The 20,951-nt window shown below is 42.0% G+C and overlaps 1 protein-coding gene across 2 annotated transcripts in view; it reads right to left on the bottom strand.

Moving 5' to 3' along the window:
- LOC121545403 (IQ motif and SEC7 domain-containing protein 1-like) overlaps nt 1-20,951 on the bottom strand; it is a 238,188-nt gene that overhangs the window by 171,728 nt on the left and 45,509 nt on the right. For both annotated transcript variants that reach the window (XM_041855901.2, XM_041855908.2), the window contains exon 2: nt 6,194-6,223. In XM_041855901.2, coding sequence (XP_041711835.2) covers nt 6,194-6,223 — 30 coding nt within the window. The remainder of the gene's footprint in view (nt 1-6,193; nt 6,224-20,951) is intronic.

The following is a 20,951-nucleotide window of genomic DNA, read 5'->3' on the forward strand; positions in this document are numbered from 1 at the left end:
CTCAGGGAGCACAGCTTATTTATAGCATCCTGTGCTAACTTCAATGGATTTTCCATTATTAATCATAGCGAGAGCTAGCTAACTACATATGGAACACACTAAATGTTAAACAGCCAGGCTCAGTTGAGGTCATGTTGGAGCTGCGCATTAACATGGGAGAGACATGTAAGCAATATGACTATGAGCCTAGTGAGTGTCTCAGGAGAGTGATACATCAGCGGCTGTGTTGTGGTTTTGAATTTGAACAGCCAGGCTGATTTTGAGCTTTAGTATTGTATATGAAAAGGGAAAGACTGTGAGGCTGTAGGCCTATGGCTGGTAGACTGGGGACTGTGAGGTGGTAGGCCTGTGGCTGGTAGACTGGTGACTGTAGGCCTGTGGCTGGTAGACTGGGGACTGTAGGCCTGTGGCTGGTAGACTGGGGACTGTGAGGTGGTAGGCCTGTGGCTGGTAGACTGGTGACTGTAGGCCTGTGGCTGGTAGACTGGGGACTGTAGGCCTGTGGCTGGTAGACTGGGGACTGTAGGCCTGTGGCTGGTAGACTGGGGACTGTAGGCCTGTGGCTGGTAGACTGGGGACTGTAGGCCTGTGGCTGGTAGACTGGGGACTGTAGGCCTGTGGCTGGTAGACTGGGGACTGTAGGCCTGTGGCTGGTAGTCTGGGGACTGTTGGCCTGTGGCTGGTAGACTGGGGACTGTAGGCCTGTGGCTGGTAGACTGGGGACTGTAGGCCTGTGGCTGGTAGACTGGGGACTGTAGGCCTGTGGCTGGTAGACTGGGGACTGTAGGCCTGTGGCTGGTAGACTGGGGACTGTAGGCCTGTGGCTGGTAGTCTGGGGACTGTTGGCCTGTGGCTGGTAGTCTGGGGACTGTATTAGTGCTGAATGCAGTGGTGCTTGTTGAAGCAATTTCACTCAGCCTGACCCTGGTATTATATTCCATATTAATGTAGAAAGACTATAGACATAATGTCAGGTCCATCATTATTGGCTCCCTTGATAAAGATTAGCAAAAAATACTGTATATAATTGTACACATTGTATGCTCCCAAAAATTGGGAAATTATATTATTTTATACTAATACAACTGCTCGGAGAAATATATTCTGTTTAAATTGTGTGTCAAATGAAAGCAAATAGTTTTTTTCCATAGGTATATGCAAAGGCCTTGATTTCTGGTCAAACAGATGGAAAAGGGGTCTTAGACAACATCTACCAGAAAAAGTCTTAAAAAGGTCAACACAAACACATCAAAACACAATAATGTTGAAGTAAAGGCCCCTGCCAACAAATATCAACAGATATTTAATTTTGGAAAAATGATTTGCCTTCTGTAAGTTTAAGAAATATTGCCTAATTCCGTTACCAAAAATCCACATATCTTTAAAAAAAAAATATATATATATATATTCTCTCTCTCATGAGGGAGGGAGGAAAATGAAAGTTCATAGAAGTAACAAGTAAAGGTAGACCTACCAATTAGTTTGTGTTTTTACTGATTGTTTGTTTATAAATTATTATGTGATTAAAAATCGTAATTCTGTTACCAAATCGGTAACGGAATTACCCAAAAATCAGTAATGGAAATACTGCAATTGAATTGGCTACAATGGGAAATCATAGTAGTCACAAACCACAGTTGGGTCACTGTCCTCCCTTCCACTGGCATGCTATTATGTTCACCTCATAACAGTTTTATTTCTCTTTCTGTGGTCTGGGTGTCAAAGCAAGACTGAAAATAGTCTGGACAACCCCTCCCTCTCACTCTCTCTGCCGCTCTCTCTCCAGTTAATGTGACGTCTCCCGGCTCTTACGGACACCTACCCTCTTTCCATTTTCTGTAAGCAGCATCCTCACCCACTGAGCCCCGACCGACACCGGACGTCCATGGATGTTGAAAAGTAGTTGAAATTTGGTCAGGCCGCCCTGTTTCACAAGTTTGGGACAGCACAGTACAGTACAGTAGGGATGGGCATGGTCATTTGAATATTAGAAAATCCGAACGGACGTTAGTATTCAAATACTTGCGAGAGTATTCATAAAAAAAAAAAAATCACAGCTCTATTTTAACAATGAAAAGGCTTTGTCTAAATTAAATACAATTATCTATGTGACATTGCTACACAAGGATATACCATGACATTTGAAATTCTTAATTCAATAAAACAACAATCTTTTGAATGTAGTGTTTATGACATGCGCCCCATAAAAATACATACTGTAGTAGCCTACACGGGTTTCACACGTTTGTTGTTATTGTCGGCCAGTCAAAGTGGCACTGTCTACAGTCAGTGGCTCCATGTGTAGTAAGCAACGTGGGAGATAATCAATGCAAAATGGAATTCGAATTACGGAATTAAAGTTAGTTAAATGAGAAGGAGTAGGCTACAACTATGAGCAACCATCAGGTAGGCTGTTGTTTAATCTGAATGGAGTTGTTGTAGACAAGGACGGGAAGCGCAGGAAAATAGCCTCAATTAATTGTAGACTAGGTAGCTAGCTAGCTGGCTAACATAGCTGGCTATCTTCGCTAGCTTCTTTACATCAATTTGATGCAGTCGAGACAGGCATTTCCAGATGGGATGATAGATGACCTATGGAAGTTTGTCTAACTAACGCGAGTCTGTATGGCTACTACAGCTCTCTCCCTCCCGTGTAAAACTCACCGGGCCCGGCCCATCGTACTGCTGCAAGCAAGCGGCACCCAAGTCAAGCAGCCAGTTCCCAAATGTAAACTTACATATTATTATTTTATACATGTATTTAGACTATACGAATATCTGGGGGGAAAAATGGCATGATATTATTCGAATAGTGAAATTATTTCAAAATGCCCATCCTCCCTACAGTACAGTACAGGTAGCCTAGCGGTTAGAGCGTTGGGCCAGTAGGTTAGAGCGTTGGGTCGAAAGATCACTAGTTCGAATACCCGAACCGACAAGGTGTGTCGACGTGCCCTTAAGTAAGGCACTTAACCCTTATTTGCTCCAGGGGCGCTGTATTACTATGGCTGACCCTGTAAAACTACACATTTCACTGAACCTATGTATTTGACAATAAAACATGGCAAGACTTGAAAGTAGTTTTCTAGCAATGATCAACAACCAATTTGACAGAGCTTGAAGAATTCTGAAAAGAATAATGGACAAATGTTGCACAACCAGGTGTGGAATGCTCTTAGAGACTTACCCAGAAAGACTCACAGCTGTAATCGCTGCCAAAGGTGCTTATACAAAGTATTGACTCAGGGGTTTGAATACTTATCTAAATGAGATATGTGTGCATTTCATTTTCAATAAATTTGCAAAAATGTCTACAAACATTTTCACTTTGTCTTGTGTGTATTGTGTGTAGATTGGTGAGAAAGAAAACAATGTAATCTATTTTGAATTCAGGCTGTAACACAACAAAATGTGGAATAAGTCAAGGGGTGTGAATACTTTCTGAAGGCACTGTATGAATGTCTGTCTGGGGAGTTTATTAGCAGTTGCAGCAGTTGATGCGTACTAACTGTTATTGGAAGACTAGAAATGTAGAGGAACTAGAGGCTGCTACTGTAGTTATGGTGATTGACACTACTCATGTAAGAGGATAAAGGCTTAATTAGCAGGATGCGTTATGGGCCAGTTCCACTTCTGAGAAAGCCTGATAACTGATTGAATAGAGGCCCCAGTCTATTGTGTTTCACAGTTTGAGTCCCTGGCAGAAACGCTGCAATGTTAGTACCTTGGCTTTGCTAGTGATGCTGCTCAGTGGGTGAGCCACACACACACACACACACACACACACACACGCGCGTGCGCACACACAGGAAAAGACAATGACAGGCAGAAACCTCTGGGGCTCAGACCCTCTCCTCCCCGTCGACTCAGTAAGAGAGGACAGCCAGTACAGAACACAAGAGGCTGGAGGACAACAAAGATCAGGGGAGGAAAGAACAGAGATGGCCTGAATCTACTGTATATCAACTAAACAGACCCAGCTCTAGGGTTCTCTCTATTCTCAGAAAGTCCAGACACACACAAAACTTGAGAGGCAGGAGGAAGTGTGTAATTCACCATCTGATTAACAGGAGCATATGTGCTGATTACTAGTGCTGAGTGATAAGTGCTTTTTGAGGTCGGTTCGGTTCAGTTTCGGTTCGATTATTTAAAAAAATTATCACAGTTTTCGTTTTCGATTATTTTCCTTTTATGAAATAATGACATTACAACAATTTTAGAGCTTTTTAAGTGGAAATTCCCTAGCCAAAAATAGTGAACATTCAATTACCAAAACATTGAAAATATTCCATTCTCTCTGTCAGGTCCACATTGATCAATAGAAAATAAGGAAATAATAAATAATAGTTGTGTAGATTACTTAGTTTATATTTGACCAATTACTTAGTTTATATTTGTGTGTTATATATATATCTATCTATCTATCTATCTATCTATCTATCTATATAATGACGAGATGTCTCCGCCCTAACCATGGGAGTTGTTGTCCCAAAGGCGGGAAGGCAGGCCAAAACAAGCCTGCAGAAATGCATTGGGCTTATTTTGGACAGATTTTAGAGAGAGTGAATCCTCTCGATACAGATACATATCAGGATATATATATATTTTGGATATATCGTGTCATATTCTTTTGACAATATCGTAATGTTATTTTTGCGCTAGTTGGCTGTACCTGCACCAAAACTCCAGTATCTTTCCTTCATAGCTTGTTCTCCATTTTCTTTTTAAAGGTGCTACTCCTAGAATTTCTCAGAATGTCTCCCCTATGTGGAAGCTAGGTGAATTGCAACAGCACCAGGCTACATTCAAAACTAAATCTCCCCTCCTCCGCATACCATTTCCCCGTAACATGGCGGAGACTTACGCTTGAGCCTTTTACTTTCGGTTTTGGTGCACCAGCTTCAAACAACTGGAAAAACGATATTTCTTTGTTACTGAAAATATATTTCACTGCGATTTAGACGGTAGAATGATTCCCTACACTATTCAGTGCGTGTGTACTCACCTAAACTGAAATTGAGCGAACAGTGTAGAATTTTAGCAACAAGGAAATGACAGAGCAACTTCTATATTGGCCACTTGAACAGATTTCCACTAGATAACACAGCCACAAGTAAAATAAAATCAAATTGGTCACATGCGCCGAATACAACAGGTGTAGACTATTCGTGAAATGCTTAATTACGAGCCCATTCCCAACAATACAGAGCTAAAAAGTAAGACAAATATTTGCTAAATAAAAAAAATAATAGTAAAAGAATAAAATAACAGCTTTCACATTTTGACAACAGATGCTGCTCCGGTGGGAGAAATCAATAGGCAAATATCACAGCCAATCACAACACTGGCGGTAGGCCTAAATAATACAGTGAAACACTATCATTCCACTATTATGGACATTTTCTGAATTTACAATGGAAAAATATTCAAAAAAATTATATGTGTAGCACCTTTAACTAGGGAGACAATTTGTTTTCAGCACTTTTATTTCCATGACTGATCAAAACTTGTTCTCTCATGGCTCTCTCTTGTCCCTCTACAGAAGACATATGGTGAGCAATATGTTTGGAACATCGAATCACAATAAAATCACAGTATCGAATTACAATACACATAGCACCGTGACAATCGCAATATATATCGAATCGGCACCAAAGTATCTTGATTATATCGTATCGTGAGGTCCTTGGCAATTCCCATCCCTACTAGGGACTGGGGAGCAAAGCACTTCCACTTGACATGCCAGTCAGGTTTTCCAGCCCTAGTCACATCACGTCAATGATGTATACTTATTCTAGCTTTAAACCACTCCATGGCTTCACTCAGTCTCCTAAGACACTCCCATATAAATCTTCTGCCAGATAGACTGTATGAGGAAATGGCAATGCAACAGTGAGTGACCTTGGGTAGCACTCAAACCCATAATTTGCCCCATCATAATGGCCACTAGTGGACACTGAGGAACCTCATCAGTGCCTAGCAGCAACTATCATCAGAAGACAGGATAATCACTAATGTCTCTGCTAGCATGTTTTATTACAGGGTTGGCCACCTATAGACTAGAGATGATAGGGTATCATATGTTATCTAGAACCAGAACCTACTCAGAGAGATGGGTGGAGAGAGAGACAGACAGAGTTAATAAAGTGTTACCTGAATACCTGCTTTACATCATGTGTAACAGTGTACATACCTGACCATTCTGGAGCTGTCACATTCAGATCTGAAAAACAAAGAGGCTACTGATTAGTATATTAATAAATTCATTGTGAATTAATTTAGACAACAATCTAATTGAAACAATTATCGATTTATCAAGGACGATATGACAATATAAATGACAAACTAGCTTGGTTCCTTCATTCAGTCAGTGATTAAGTATGAGTTATAGAAGTAATATTACCGAGAACCTACAGCGCTGAGCACTCCACTGTGTGAATAGGAAAGAGCCAATTGAAAAGATGCAGTACAATACCAGCAGTCATAATAAAAAACTGTGATGTGCTCAAGTCATTCTCATGGTCTACATGCCAACAATACCAGACGTAGTAAAGAATTCAAGCAATAAACTAGAAATCCCTGACAATATTGCTGTACAGTTTGTTGCAAATAATACAATGCAATTACATTCACATTCCATTGGAGAGAGAAAATGTTCTCCAGTGTGCCACTGTGGAGAAGCAAAGGGTTATTACAAAAAACTTTTGTGTTTTCCCCATGCTCATAATAATAGAGACCTGGCACTGGGTAGCCATAAGCTCTGCTGAAATAGAGCTCCACATTTTTTAGATACTTCAGAGAACTCAAGACAAAGCTGGTCTAACTCATTTCAACCTTGCAGAGGTAACAAAAACTGCTTTATAAGAACTGGATGTGAGGAGGATGTGTTCATTCCATAGTGCTCACATCTTGAGCGAGGGGATCAATCTTATATGGAATTACAATTAATTTGGAGGTATAATTTAAGTTAGTTTAAGTACTAAGTTAGTACCTGAGAGACCAGTATACACAGCCATCCTGCATCATAGTGATTAGCTTAATGGGTCTCTGGCCCTACACAGAACATTGTCCATTTGCAGCCACACTCTTTACAGTGCCTTGCAAAAGTATTCATCCCCCTTGGCATTTTTCCTATTTTGTTGCATTACAATCTGTAATTTAAATGGATTTATGTTTGGATTTCATGTAATGGACATACATAAAATAGTCCAAATTGGTGAAGTGAAATGAAAAAATTCTAAAAAATAAATAACGGAAACATTGGTGCGTGCATATGTATTCACCCCCTTTGCTATGAAGCCCCTATATAAGATCTGGTGCAACCAATAACCTTCAGAAGTCACATAATTAGTTAAATAAAGTCCACCTGTGTGCAATTTAAGTGTCACATGATCTGTCACATGATCTCAGTATATATATATATACACCTGTTCTGAAAGGCCCCAGAGTCTGCAACACCACTAAGCAAGCGGCACCATGAAGACCAAGGAGCTCTCCAAACAGGTCAGGGACAAAGTTGTGGAGAAGTACAGATCAGGGTTGGGTTATAAAAAAATATCAGAAACTTTGAACATCCCACGGAGCACCACTAAATCCATTATTAAAATGTTTAAAGAATATGGCACCACAACAAACCTGCTAAGAGAGGGCCGCCCACCAAAACCCACGGACCAGGCAAGGAGGGCATTAATCAGAGAGGCAACAAAGAGACCAAAGATAACCCTGAATGAGCTGCAAAGCTCCACAGCGGAGATTGGAGTATCTGTCCATAGGACCACTTTAAGCCGTACACTCCACAGAGCTGGGCTTTACGGAAGAGTGGCCAGAAAAAAGCCATTGCTTAAACAAAAAAATAAGCAAACACATTTGGTGTTTGCCAAAAGGCATGTGGGAGACTCTCCAAACATATGGAAGAAGGTACTCTTTGAGCTTTTTGGCCATCAAGGAAAACTCTATGTCTGGCGCAAACCCAACACCTCTCATCACCCTGAGAACACCATCCCCACAGTGAAGCATGGTGGTGGCAGCATCATGCTGTGGGGATGTTTTTCATCGGCAGGGACTGGGAAACTGGTCAGAATTGAAGGAATGATGGATGGTGCTAAATACAGGGAAATTCTTGAGGGAAACCTGTTTCAGTCTTCCAGAGATTTGAGACTGGGACGGAGGTTCACCTTCCAGCAGGACAATGACCCTAAGCATACTGCTAAAGCAACACTCGAGTGGTTTAAAGGGGTAACATTTAAATGTCTTGGAATGGCCTAGTCAAAGCCCAGACCTCAATCCAATTGGGAATCTGTGGTATGACTTAAAGATTGCTGTACACTAGCGGAACCCATCCAATTTTAAGGAGCTGGAGCAGTTTTGCCTTGAAGAATGGGCAAAAATCCCAGTGGCTAGATGTGCCAAGCTTACTAGAGACATACCCCAAGAGCCTTGCAGCTGTAATTTCTGCAAAAGGTGGCTCTAAAAAGTATTGACTTTGGGGGGGTGAATAGTTATGCACGCTCAAGTTCTGTTCTTGTATCTTATTTCTTGTTTGTTTCACAAAAAAAAATGATTTTGCATCTTCAAAGTGGTAGGCATGTTGTGTAAATCAAATGATACAAACCCCCCAAAAATCTATTTTAATTCCAGGTTGTCAGGCAACAAAATAGGAAAAATGCCAAGGGGGGTGAATACTTTCGCAAGCCACTGAACGCCCACACCAGTAGAAATCCACTTTTTCGAGCTGAAAGACTAAGGCCAGAGCTTTCCCATGATGTTGCACAACGAATTTAGGTCAATAAGTCTTTGTTTTAGTCAAAGTATGATATATTTGGGCTTGAAGTGACAAATCTGAACTGCCCACTTTGTGCAAAACCATGTGAATGCGGTGTATTTTCCTATGATATGACATCACCCTACATTTCGTTTCAGGGCTGGGTTTTATTTGAATGATACCACCCACCAGCATGGCAATGTTTATTAATCAGAAACAGCTGCAAAGTTATTCCTCTTCGTGACTGAGATGAGCCAAACAGCCTTGTGTCCACTTGGCCGCCTTGAGCCATGGAGCAAATTAAAATACGGGGTGCAAATTTATGTTTTTGCACCTCCACTTTTTAAATCCAGAAAATTATCATAATCCATTGGATAGTTTGTCAATTTTCACTTATTATTATTTGTATTTTTACCCCTTTTCTCCCCAATTTCGTGATATCCAATTGGTAGTTACAGTCTTGTCCCATCGCTGCAACTCCCCTACCGGACTCGGGAGAGGCCAATAATCAACTAATCATGATCTTCCTCCGAAACACGACCCTGCCAAGCCGCACTGCTTCTTGACACACTGGTCACTTAACCCGGAAGCCAGCCGCACCAACTTGTCGGAGGAAACACAGTCCAGCTGGCGACCGAAGTCAGATAACATTAGCTGGCTAGATAAGGTTAGCAAGATGGCTAGCTACACTGACAGCTGTCAGTGCCCTATTTGTTGATGTTCATCAACTCCACGTGGAAATTCCCACACACAATTCATGAATATGTATAAGTAGCCTTTGCCATTCTTCAGACGTGGAACCTAAACGTGCATTTCCTCTCTAGGATAGGAAATTACGTCAAAATAGTGGCGGCAACGTCCTCTGGGAGGGGTCCTTTAAGATCGGCCATGCAATTCCACAGGAGTATACAGTACTATACACAGACAACGTAATAAATGCCACTCTACAATTAAGGGAATACGCTCCGCACATGGCTGTTCTCTGGAACACAGCCCTCTGAGCCAATAAAGTTACAGGCTATATCTATCTAGCTAAATGTATGTGCACAGTCTTCGCCTACCCATTCTCCTCATATGGAGTAGGGGGAAAGTAAAACGAGTTTAAAGGCATAAGTACCTTGCCTAGCTTGGGCATTTTCACTAATTATGAATAGCCGGAAATTGTTTGAGGTCCTTTAATTTTTTATTTTTTTTTAAATAGGGGGTAGATCAGCTTTAAGATTGCAGATAGATTGTAACTTCCATCAATGTAATTGTCTGCGTCACTTCCAATCCCCTATATGTTTTTTTCTTCTTCTTGCAAATATACATATATATATACACTGCTCAAAAAAATTAAGGGAACACTTAAACAACACAATGTAACTCCAAGTCAATCACACTTCCACTTAGGAAGCAACACTGATTGACAATACATTTCACATGCTGTTGTGCAAATGGAATAGACAACAGGTGGAAATTATAGGCAATTAGCAAGACACCCCCAATAAGGGACTGGTTTTGCAGGTGGTGACCACAGACCACTTCTCAGTTCCTATGCTTCCTGGCTGATGTTTTGGTCACTTTTGAATGCTGGCGGTGCTTTCACTCTAGTGGTAGCATGAGACGGAGTCTACAACCCACACAAGTGGCTCAGGTAGTGCAGCTCATCCAATGCGAGCTGTGGCAAGAAGGTTTGCTGTGTCTGTCAGCGTAGTGTCCAGAGCATGGAGGCGCTACCAGGAGACAGGCCAGTACATCAGGAGACGTGGAGGAGGCCGTAGGAGGGCAACAACCCAGCAGCAGGACTGCTACCTCCGCCTTTGTGCAAGGAGGAGCAGGAGGAGCACTGCCAGAGCCCTGCAAAATTACCTCCAGCAGGCCACAAATGTGCATGTGTCTGCTCAAACGGTCAGAAACAGACTCCATGAGGGTGGTATGAGGGCCCGACGTCCACAGGTGGGGGTTGTGCTTACAGCCCAACACCGTGCAGGACGTTTGGCAGTTGCCAGAGAACACCAAGATTGGCAAATTCGCCACTGGCGCCCTGTGCTCTTCACAGATGAAAGCAGGTTCACACTGAGCACGTGACAGACGTGACAGAGTCTGGAGACGCCGTGGAGAACATTCTGCTGCCTGCAACATCCTCCAGCATGACCGGTTTGGCGGTGGGTCAGTCATGGTGTGGGGTGGCATTTCTTTGGGGGGCCGCACAGCCCTCTATGTGCTCGCCAGAGGTAGCCTGACTGCCATTAGGTACCGAGATGAGATTCTCAGACCCCTTGTGAGACCATATGCTGGTGCGGTTGGCCCTGGGTTCCTCCTAATGCAAGACAATGCTAGACCTCATGTGGCTGGAGTGTGTCAGCAGTTCCTGCAAGAGGAAGGCATTGATGCTATGGACTGGCCTGCCCGTTCCCCAGACCTGAATCCAATTGAGCACATCTGGGACATCATGTCTCGCTCCATCCACCAACGCCACGTTGCACCACAGACTGTCCAGAAGATCCCTCAGGAGACCATCCGCCACCTCATCAGGTGTATGCCCAGGTGTTGTAGGGAGGTCATACAGGCACGTGAAGGCCACACACACTACTGAGCCTCATTTTGACTTGTTTTAAGGACATTACATCAAAGTTGGATCAAGCCTGTAGTGTGGTTTTCCACTTTAATTTTGAGGGTAACTCCAAATCCAGACCTCCATGGGTTGATAAATTTGATTTCCATTGATCATTTTTGTGTGATTTTGTTGTCAGCACATTCAACTATGTAAAGAAAAAAGTATTTAATAACATTATTTCATTCATTCAGATCTAGGATGTGTTATTTTAGTGTTCCCTTTATTTTTTTGAGCAGTGTACATACATATATACACATACATATATATACAGTGGGGAGAACAAGTATTTGATACACTGCCGATTTTGCAGGTTTTCCTACTTACAAAGCATGTAGAGGTCTGTAATTTTTATCATAGGTACACTTCAACTGTGAGAGACAGAGTCTAAAACAAAAATCCAAAAAATCACATTGTATTATTTTTAAGTAATTAATTTGCATTTTATTGCATGACATAAGTATTTGATACATCAGAAAAGCAGAACTTAATATTTGGTACAGAAACCTTTGTTTTCAGTTACAGAGATCATATGTTTCCTGTAGGTCTTGACCACGTTTGCACACACTGCAGCAGGGATTTTGGCCCACTCCTCCATACAGACCTTCTCCAGGTCCTTCAGGTTTTGGGGCTGTCGCTGGGCAATACGGACTTTCAGCTCCCTCCAAAGATGTTCTATTGGGTTCAGGTCTGGAGACTGGCTAGGTCACTCCAGGACCTTGAGATGCTTCTTACGGATCCACTCCTTAGTTGCCCTGGCTGTGTGTTTCGGGTCGTTGTCATGCTGGAAGACCCATCCATGACCCATCTTCAATGCTCTTACTGAGGGAAGGAGGTTGTTGGCCAAGATCTTGCGATACATGGCCCCATCCATCCTCCCCTCAATACGGTGCAGTCGTCCTGTCCCCTTTGCAGAAAAGCATCCCAAAAGAATGATATTTCCACCTCCATGCTTCACGATTGGGATGGTGTGCTTGGGGTTGTACTCATCCTTTTTCTTCCTCCAAACACGGCGAGTGGAGTTTAGACCAAAAAGCTCTATTTTTGTCTCATCAGATCACATGACCTTCTCCCATTCCTCCTCTGGATCATCCAGATGGTCATTGGCAAACTTCAGATGGGCCTGGACATAAGCTGGCTTGAGCAGGGGGACCTTGCGTGCGTTGCAGGATTTTAATCCATGACGGCGTAATGTGTTACTAATGGTTTTCTTTGAGACTGTGGTCCCAGCTTTCTTCAGGTCATTAACCAGGTCCTGCCGTGTAGTTCTGGGCTGATCCTTCACCTTCCTCATTATCATTGATGCCCCACAAAGTGAGATCATGCATGGAGCCCCAGACCGAGGGTGATTGACCGTCATCTTGAACTTCTTCCATTTTCTAATAATTGCACCAACAGTTGTTGCCTTCTCACCAAGCTGCTTGCCTATTGTCCTGTAGCCCATCCCAGCCTTGTGCAGGTCTACAATTTTATCCCTGATGTCCTTACACAGCTCTCTGGTCTTGGCCATTGTGGAGAGGTTGGAGTCTGTTTGATTGAGTGTGTGGACAGGTGTCTTTTATACAGGTAACGAGTTCAAACAGGTGCAGTTAATACAGGTAATGAGTGGAGAACAGGAGGGCTTCTTAAAGAAAAACTAACAGGTCTGTGAGAGCCAGAATTCTTACTGGTTGGTAGGTGATCAAATACTTATGTCATGCAATAAAATGCAAATGAATTACTTAAAAATCATACAATGTGATTTTCTGGATTTTTGTTTTAGATTCCGTCTCTCACAGTTGAAGCGTACATACAGTGGGGGAAAAAAGTATTTAGTCAGCCACCAATTGTGCAAGTTCTCCCACTTAAAAAGATGAGAGAGGCCTGTAATTTTCATCATAGGTACACGTCAACTATGACAGACAAATTAAGAAAAAAAAATCCAGAAAATCACATTGTAGGATTTTTAATGAATTTATTTGCAAATTATGGTGGAAAATAAGTATTTGGTCACCTACAAACAAGCAAGATTTCTCACAGACCTGTAACTTCTTCTTTAAGAGGCTCCTCTGTCCTCCACTCGTTACCTGTATTAATGGTACCTGTTTGAACTTGTTATCAGTATAAAAGACACCTGTCCACAACCTCAAACAGTCACACTCCAAATTCCACTATGGCCAAGACCAAAGAGCTGTCAAAGGACACCAGAAACAAAATTGTAGACCTGCACCAGGCTGGGAAAACTGAATCTGCAATAGGTAAGCAGCTTGGTTTGAAGAAATCAACTGTGGGAGCAATTATTAGGAAATGGAAGACATACAAGACCACTGATAATCTCCCTCGATACTGGGGCTCCACGCAAGATCTCACCCCGTGGGGTCAAAATGATCACAAGAACGGTGAGCAAAAATCCCAGAACCACACAGGGGGACCTAGTGAATGACCTGCAGAGAGCTGGGACCAAAGTAACAAAGCCTACCATCAGTAACACACTACGCCGCCAGGGACTCAAATCCTGCAGTGCCAGACATGTCCCCTTACTTAAGCCAGTACATGTCCAGGCCCGTCTGAAGTTTGCTAGATTTGGATGATCCAGAAGAGGATTGGGAGAATGTCATATGGTCAGATGAAACCAAAATATAACTTTTTGGTAAAAACTCAACTCTTCGTGTTTGGAGGACAAAGAATGCTGAGTTGCATCCAAAGAACACCATACCTACTGTGAAGCATGGGGGTGGAAACATCATGCTTTGGGGCTGTTTTTCTGCAAAGGGACCAGGACGACTGATCCGTGTAAAGGAAAGAATGAATGGGGCCATGTATCGTGAGATTTTGAGTGAAAACCTCCTTCCATCAGCAAGGGCATTGAAGATGAAATGTGGCTGGGTCTTTCAGCATGACAATGATCCCAAACACACCGCCCGGGCAACGAAGGAGTGGCTTCGTAAGAAGCATTTCAAGGTCCTGGAGTGGCCTAGCCAGTCTCCAGATCTCAACCCCATAGAAAATCTTTGGAGGGAGTTGAAAGTCCGTGTTGCCCAGCGACAGCCCCAAAACATCACTGCTCTAGAGGAGATCTGCATGGAGGAATGGGCCAAAATACCAGCAACAGTGTGTGAAAACCTTGTGAAGACTTACAGAAAACCTTTGACCTGTGTCATTGCCAACAAAGGGTATATAACAAAGTATTGAGAAACTTTTGTTATTGACCAAATACTTATTTTCCACCATAATTTGCAAATAAATTCATAAAAAATCTTACAATGTGATTTTCTGGAATTTTTTTCCTCATTTTGTCTTCATAGTTGACGTGTACCTATAATGAAAATTACAGGCCTCGCTCATCTTTTTAAGTGGGAGAACTTGCACAATTGGTGGCTGACTAAATACTTTTTCCCCCCACTGTATATATATATATATATATATATATATATATATATATATATATATATATATATTACACAGTGAGGGGAAAAAGTATTTGATCCCCTGCTGATTTTGTACGTTTGCCCACTGACAAAGACATGATCAGTCTATAATTTTAATGGTAGGTTTATTTGAACAGTGAGAGACAGAATAACAACAAAAAAATCCAGAAAAACGCATGTCAAAAATGTTATAAATTAATTTGCATTTTAATGAGGGAAATAAGTATTTGACCCCCTCTCAATCAGAAAGATTTCTGGCTCCCAGGTGTCTTTTATACAGGTAACGAGCTGAGATTAGGAGCACACTCAAAGGGAATGCTCCTAATCTCAGTTTGTAACCTGTATAAAAGACACCTGTCCACAGAAGCAATCAATCAATCAGATTCCAAACTCTCCACCATGGCCAAGACCAAAGAGCTCTCCAAGGATGTCAGGGACAAGATTGTAGACCTACACAAGGCTGGAATGGGCTACAAGACCATCGCCAAGCAGCTTGGTGAGAAGGTCACAACAGTTGGTGCGATTATTCGCAAATGGAAGAAACACGAAAGAACTGTCAATCTCCCTCGGCCTGGGGCTCCATGCAAGATCTCAACTCGTGGAGTTGCAATGATCATGAGAACAGTGAGGAATCAGCCCAGAACTACACGGGAGGATCTTGTCAATGATCTCAAGGCAGCTGGAACCATAGTCACCAAGAAAACAATTGGTAACACACTATGCCATGAAGGACTGAAATCCTGCAGCGCCCACAAGGTCCCCCTGCTCAAGAAAGCACATATACAGGCCGGTATGAAGTTTGCCAATGAACATCTGAATGATTCAGAGGAGAACTGGGTGAAAGTGTTGTGGTCAGATGAGACCAAAATCGAGCTCTTTGGCATTAACTCAACTCGCCGTGTTTGGAGGAGGAGGAATGCTGCCTATGACCCCAAGAACACCATCCCCACCGTCAAACATGGAGGTGGAAACATTATGCTTTGGGGGTGTTTTTCTGCTAAGGGGACAGGACAACTTCACCGCATCAAAGGGACGATGGACGGGGCCATGTACCGTCAAATCTTGGGTGAGAACCTCCTTCCCTCAGCCAGGGCATTGAAAATGGGTCGTGGATGGGTATTCCAGCATGACAATGACCCAAAACACACGGCCAAGGCAACAAAGGAGTGGCTCAAGAAGAAGCACATTAAGGTCCTGGAGTGGCCTAGCCAGTCTCCAGACCTTAATCCCATAGAAAATCTGTGGAGGGAGCTGAAGGTTCGAGTTTCCAAACGTCAGCCTCAAAACCTTAATGACTTGGAGAAGATCTGCAAAGAGGAGTGGGACAAAATCCCTCCTGAGATGTGTGCAAACCTGGTGGCCAACTACAAGAAACATCTTACCTCTGTGATTGCCAACAAGGGTTTTGCCACCAAGTACTAAGTAATGTTTTGCAGAGGGGTCAAATACTTATTTCCCTCATTAAAATGCAAATCATTTCATAACATTTTTGACATGCGTTTTTCTGGATTTTGTTGTTGTTATTCTGTCTCTCACTGTTCAAATAAACCTACCATTAAAATTATAGACTGATCATTTCTTTGTCAGTGGGCAAACGTACAAAATCAGCAGGGGATCAAATACTTTTTTCCCTCACTGTAGGAGTGGTTAAAACATGCTAATAGCGGTCCTCTGAGTATATCAAAAAAGGTTTGGTATACCTCGACTGGTATGCCACCAAGTTCCTCCTCTGTAATTTCACCTTCACATGAGTCTTTCTGTATGGCTGTTAATTTTACATTATCAATATAAAAAAAATCTCTACAATTAGCTTCAGTTAGAGGAGATGGAGGTGACTGAAATGAGAACATATTCTTAAAGTACTTTGTTTCCTCCTTCAAAATATAATTTGGTGAATCATGGGTGACGCCGTCATTTGTAACCAGTTTCAGTAAATTATTTTTGGTAGCATTCCTATGCTGAAGAAAAATAATTTGGTGCATTTTTCCCCATTTTCAATCCAGTTTGCTTTATTTTATATAATATATTACACTTGATCTTTCTTGAATAGGTTTCTCCATTTCTTTTTGTTTTTCCTCTAATTTATTCTGAGCCTCTATGTTACAGTTTTTATTGCTATCTATCTGTTCTGTTAGACCTTCTATTTCCTTTGTTAGTATGGACTCTTTTGACCTAAATTGCTTTTGTTTTCGAGATGAGTACTGAATTGCATGGCACATTTAAAGGTGTCCCATACAATAAGGGGATTTGCTGTACCTATGTTATGTCGGAAGAAATCTGTTATGAATTCCTCTGTCCTAGTTAAAAACAAGTTATCATCCAATAGGCTTTGATTAAATGTCCAATATCCTCGGCAACGTGGAAATTCAGTAAGAGTAATGTATATGCCAATTATATGATGGTCCGAACGCATTCTGTCCCCTATCAACACTTTAAACTTTTGGTGCCAACGAGAATGACAAAAGAAAGAAGTCAAGACAACTAGCTTGATTGAGTGTTCTTACTGTAAGTTGAGCTGAGATGTAGAAAGAAAACATCTGAAGTATGTGACTGCAGCAGTTTTCCTAATTATGTGGGAACTTGATTTCCTAATTATGTGGGAACTTGAATTGTTGATTGAGGAGATGGTGGTTCGTTGGACTTATAGATCGTCATTGTTGTTTTCAACAGAACCATCTGGACTCTCTCTGGGGCTGAAGATTCACTGCTGGCTACCTCTCAACGCTATACCATCCCACATGGCTACCTCCCTTTCACTCTCTCTTCCTCCCATTTCCCTCTCTTCTATTCCCTGTTGATCACCTAAGTCTCTTTCTCCTCAGAGTACATAGGCAACAGAGGGACAGTGGAGTCCTCTCTCTCAACTCACCATCAGCTCTACTCCTGAGGTAGAGGAAGAAAAGTACTTAAACTTCTATATGGAGCTCTCAGCCATACAGTTCTTTAAATCCCACAGATGAGTAACCAGCACAGACAAAAATGTGATTATTTGACTGCTGGCAATGGCATTTGGTGCTGCTGGTGCCATCTCTCATTGTTGTTGTCAGCACATGATAAGCAGGCTTCAAACAATCGTTTTGAAATCTATTTGATTTAGACCAGGGATGGGCAACTTCTCAGGGGCCTGATTGGTGTCACACTTTTGCCCCAGCTAACACACCGGACTCCAATAATCAACTAATCATGATCTTCAGTTTAGAATGCAATTAGTTGAATCAGCAGTGTTTGCTTTGGATGGGGGAGAAAAGTGTGACACCACTCCTCTGGCCCCTGAAGACTGGAGTTGCCCATCCCTGATTTAGACAAACCTCAGCTGCCAATTTTAACAAGCAGGTGTTAAATCTGTCACTCTGTCTGTCTGCCTCTGTATCCACTGCTGTGTGTCTCACCCATATTGTGTGTGTGATCATGTTTACAGTGCTCTGCACATTAGAATATTTGCCAAAGCTCTACTACAAACTGAACAAATACTGTTGAACAAACCAATCACCAGTGAATTCGTTAGAGCAAATCCCCATCACATTCACCACTGAACCTGGTCGAGCTGAGCAGAGCAGCGACATTGGGTCAATATGAAGCGCTGAGATTCATTGACACACATAGCACAGCTCCCGTCCAATGCATTGCCAATTATTGTAATATTGATTGGTGTTCATACTAACCCTGTACCAGTGCAGCATGATAAGCATGCAGACATTACTCACTAACCGAGAAGTCCCATTGAACCATCACCCCTAAATACTTTGTTGAATGAGAAACGCCATTTCCTTGAGCCCCCATTCGTGTCTGACAGGCTCAGAGCTGAGAACAAACTGAGTCGCTCTCTCTTCAGACACACAGAGACTGGGCTGTTTGAGTGGTCAGAACTCTGGACAGCTCCTTTCCCACAGACAGGCCACTTAATGCTCTAAAAACCCTTTCAAAGAGAAGGCTGCAGACGAGGCCTTGGCAATAACAAGGACACTCAATAAAGTCTGCAAGAATGACACATTCAATAGAAGAGCGATGGAAAGTGCAGAACTTAGAATAGTGTGTTACAACATCATCCATTTATTTTCAAATGTAATTATATTGCTTTATATACCTGTCTGGGTGAAGGGCATAGGTGACAATGCTACAGGCCTTGAGACTATAGCAAGTGCTTTGGAATAACTCCAAGGACCAATATGTAATATTGAATAATACATGACAACTCAAATTGTATGCACCTCTGATAATACAGATTTACCTCTTTAATACTGCATTTATATGAAAATAAATGTAAATCGATAACACATGAGCTATAACAGCACATTTTTACAAGAGTGAACTTTAAAATACCCAACTGAAACGGTGTGATTTGAATGCAAACAAAGTGCCACATCATATCACTACTACAAAAGCTTTACTGTCAATAGTGCTTGAACTATGGTCACTATAACAACCAAATAAACCTCTAATGCATTAAAAAAGCGGGACACTGTCACATCTCCTCTAGTTGCTCCCCTCCAGCGCTCTGATTCGCCGGTCTGCTGAGCCACCGGTCTGAGCGCACCACCTCGGCAACACCAGAATGGAAACCGAACGCACCCTAATCACCTCCAGCGCACCTGCACCTCATCATCACTCCTATTTAGCCATGGACTGTTCCTTATGATGTTGTGTGATTGTTTAGCTTCGTGTCGTGTACTCCATCTTTGTTATTTCTCTTTGTCATCGTTTAAGTAAACCTTGACCTTGTTAATTCCTGCGTCTGCATCCTGCCTCTTCGTATACTCTGTACTCGTCACAGACAGGGGGCAGAAAGCACTTGTATCAAGAATTCATCTTTATATTTGCATTGTAAACATTGCTCTATACTAAATCAAATTATATTCTATATTCATCACATGCTTCGTAAACAAAAGTTGTGAACTAACAGTGAAATGCTTCCCAACAATGCAGAGAAAAAAAGGGAAATAATAGAAAAGATAATAATAATAATAATAATAATAATAATAGAGATGCACAATGAGTAAGGATAACTTGGCTATATACAAGGGGTACCAGTACTGAGTTGATGTGCAGGTGTACGAGGTAATTGAGGTAGATATGTACAAATAATTAGGCAGTGGCGACCCCACCTGTTTTGAGCGCTACCTGTTTAGCTAAACTAAAAAAAAATTAAATGTATGCACAGTGCATTCGGAAAGTATTCAGACCCCTTGACTTTTTCCACATTTTGTTACGTTAAAGACTTATTTGAAAATTGATTAAATTCTTTTTTTTCTCCCCATCAGTCTACACACAATACCCCACAATGACAAACAAAAACAGGTTTTTAGATTTTTTTAAAATAAGAAAAAGGAAATATCACATTTACATACTTACAAATTACATACACATTTTTATCATAGGTACACTTCAACTGTGAGAGACGGAATCTAAAACAAAAATACAGAAAATCACATTGTATGATTTTTAAGTAATTAATTTGCATTTTATTGCATGACATAAGTATTTGATCACCTACCAACCAGTAAGAATTCCGTCTCTCACAGACCTGTTAGTTTTTCTTTAAGAAGCCCTCCTGTTCTCCACTCATTACCTGTATTAACTGCACCTGTTTGAACTTGTTACCTGTATAAAAGACACCTGTCCACACACTCAATCAAACAGACTCCAACCTCTCCACAATGGCCAAGACCAGAGAGCTGTGTAAGGACATCAGGGATAAAAATTGTAGACCTGCACAAGGCTGGGATGGGCTACAGGACAATAGGCAAGCAGCTTGGTGAGAAGGCAACAACTGTTGGTGCAATTATTAGAAAATGGAAGAAGTTCAAGATGACGGTCAATCACCCTCGGTCTGCAAGATCTCACCTCGTGGGGCATCAATGATCATGAGGAAGGTGAGGGATCAGCCCAGAACTACATGGCAGGACCTGGTCAATGACCTGAAGAGAGCTGGGACCACAGTCTCAAAGAAAACCATTAGTAACACAGTACGCCGTCATGGATTAAAATCCTGCAGCGCACGCAAGGTCCCCCTGCTCAAGCCAGCGCATGTCCAGACCCGTCTGAAGTTTGCCAATGACCATCTGGATGATCCAGAGGAGGAATGAGAAAAGGTAATGTGGTCTGATGAGACAAAAATAGAGCTTTTTGGTCTAAACTCCACTCGCCGTGTTTGGAGGAAGAAGAAGGATGAGTACAACCCCAAGAACAC

This window comes from Coregonus clupeaformis, chromosome 30, assembly GCF_020615455.1.
Source record: "Coregonus clupeaformis isolate EN_2021a chromosome 30, ASM2061545v1, whole genome shotgun sequence".
NCBI classification, from domain to species: Eukaryota; Metazoa; Chordata; class Actinopteri; order Salmoniformes; family Salmonidae; genus Coregonus; species Coregonus clupeaformis.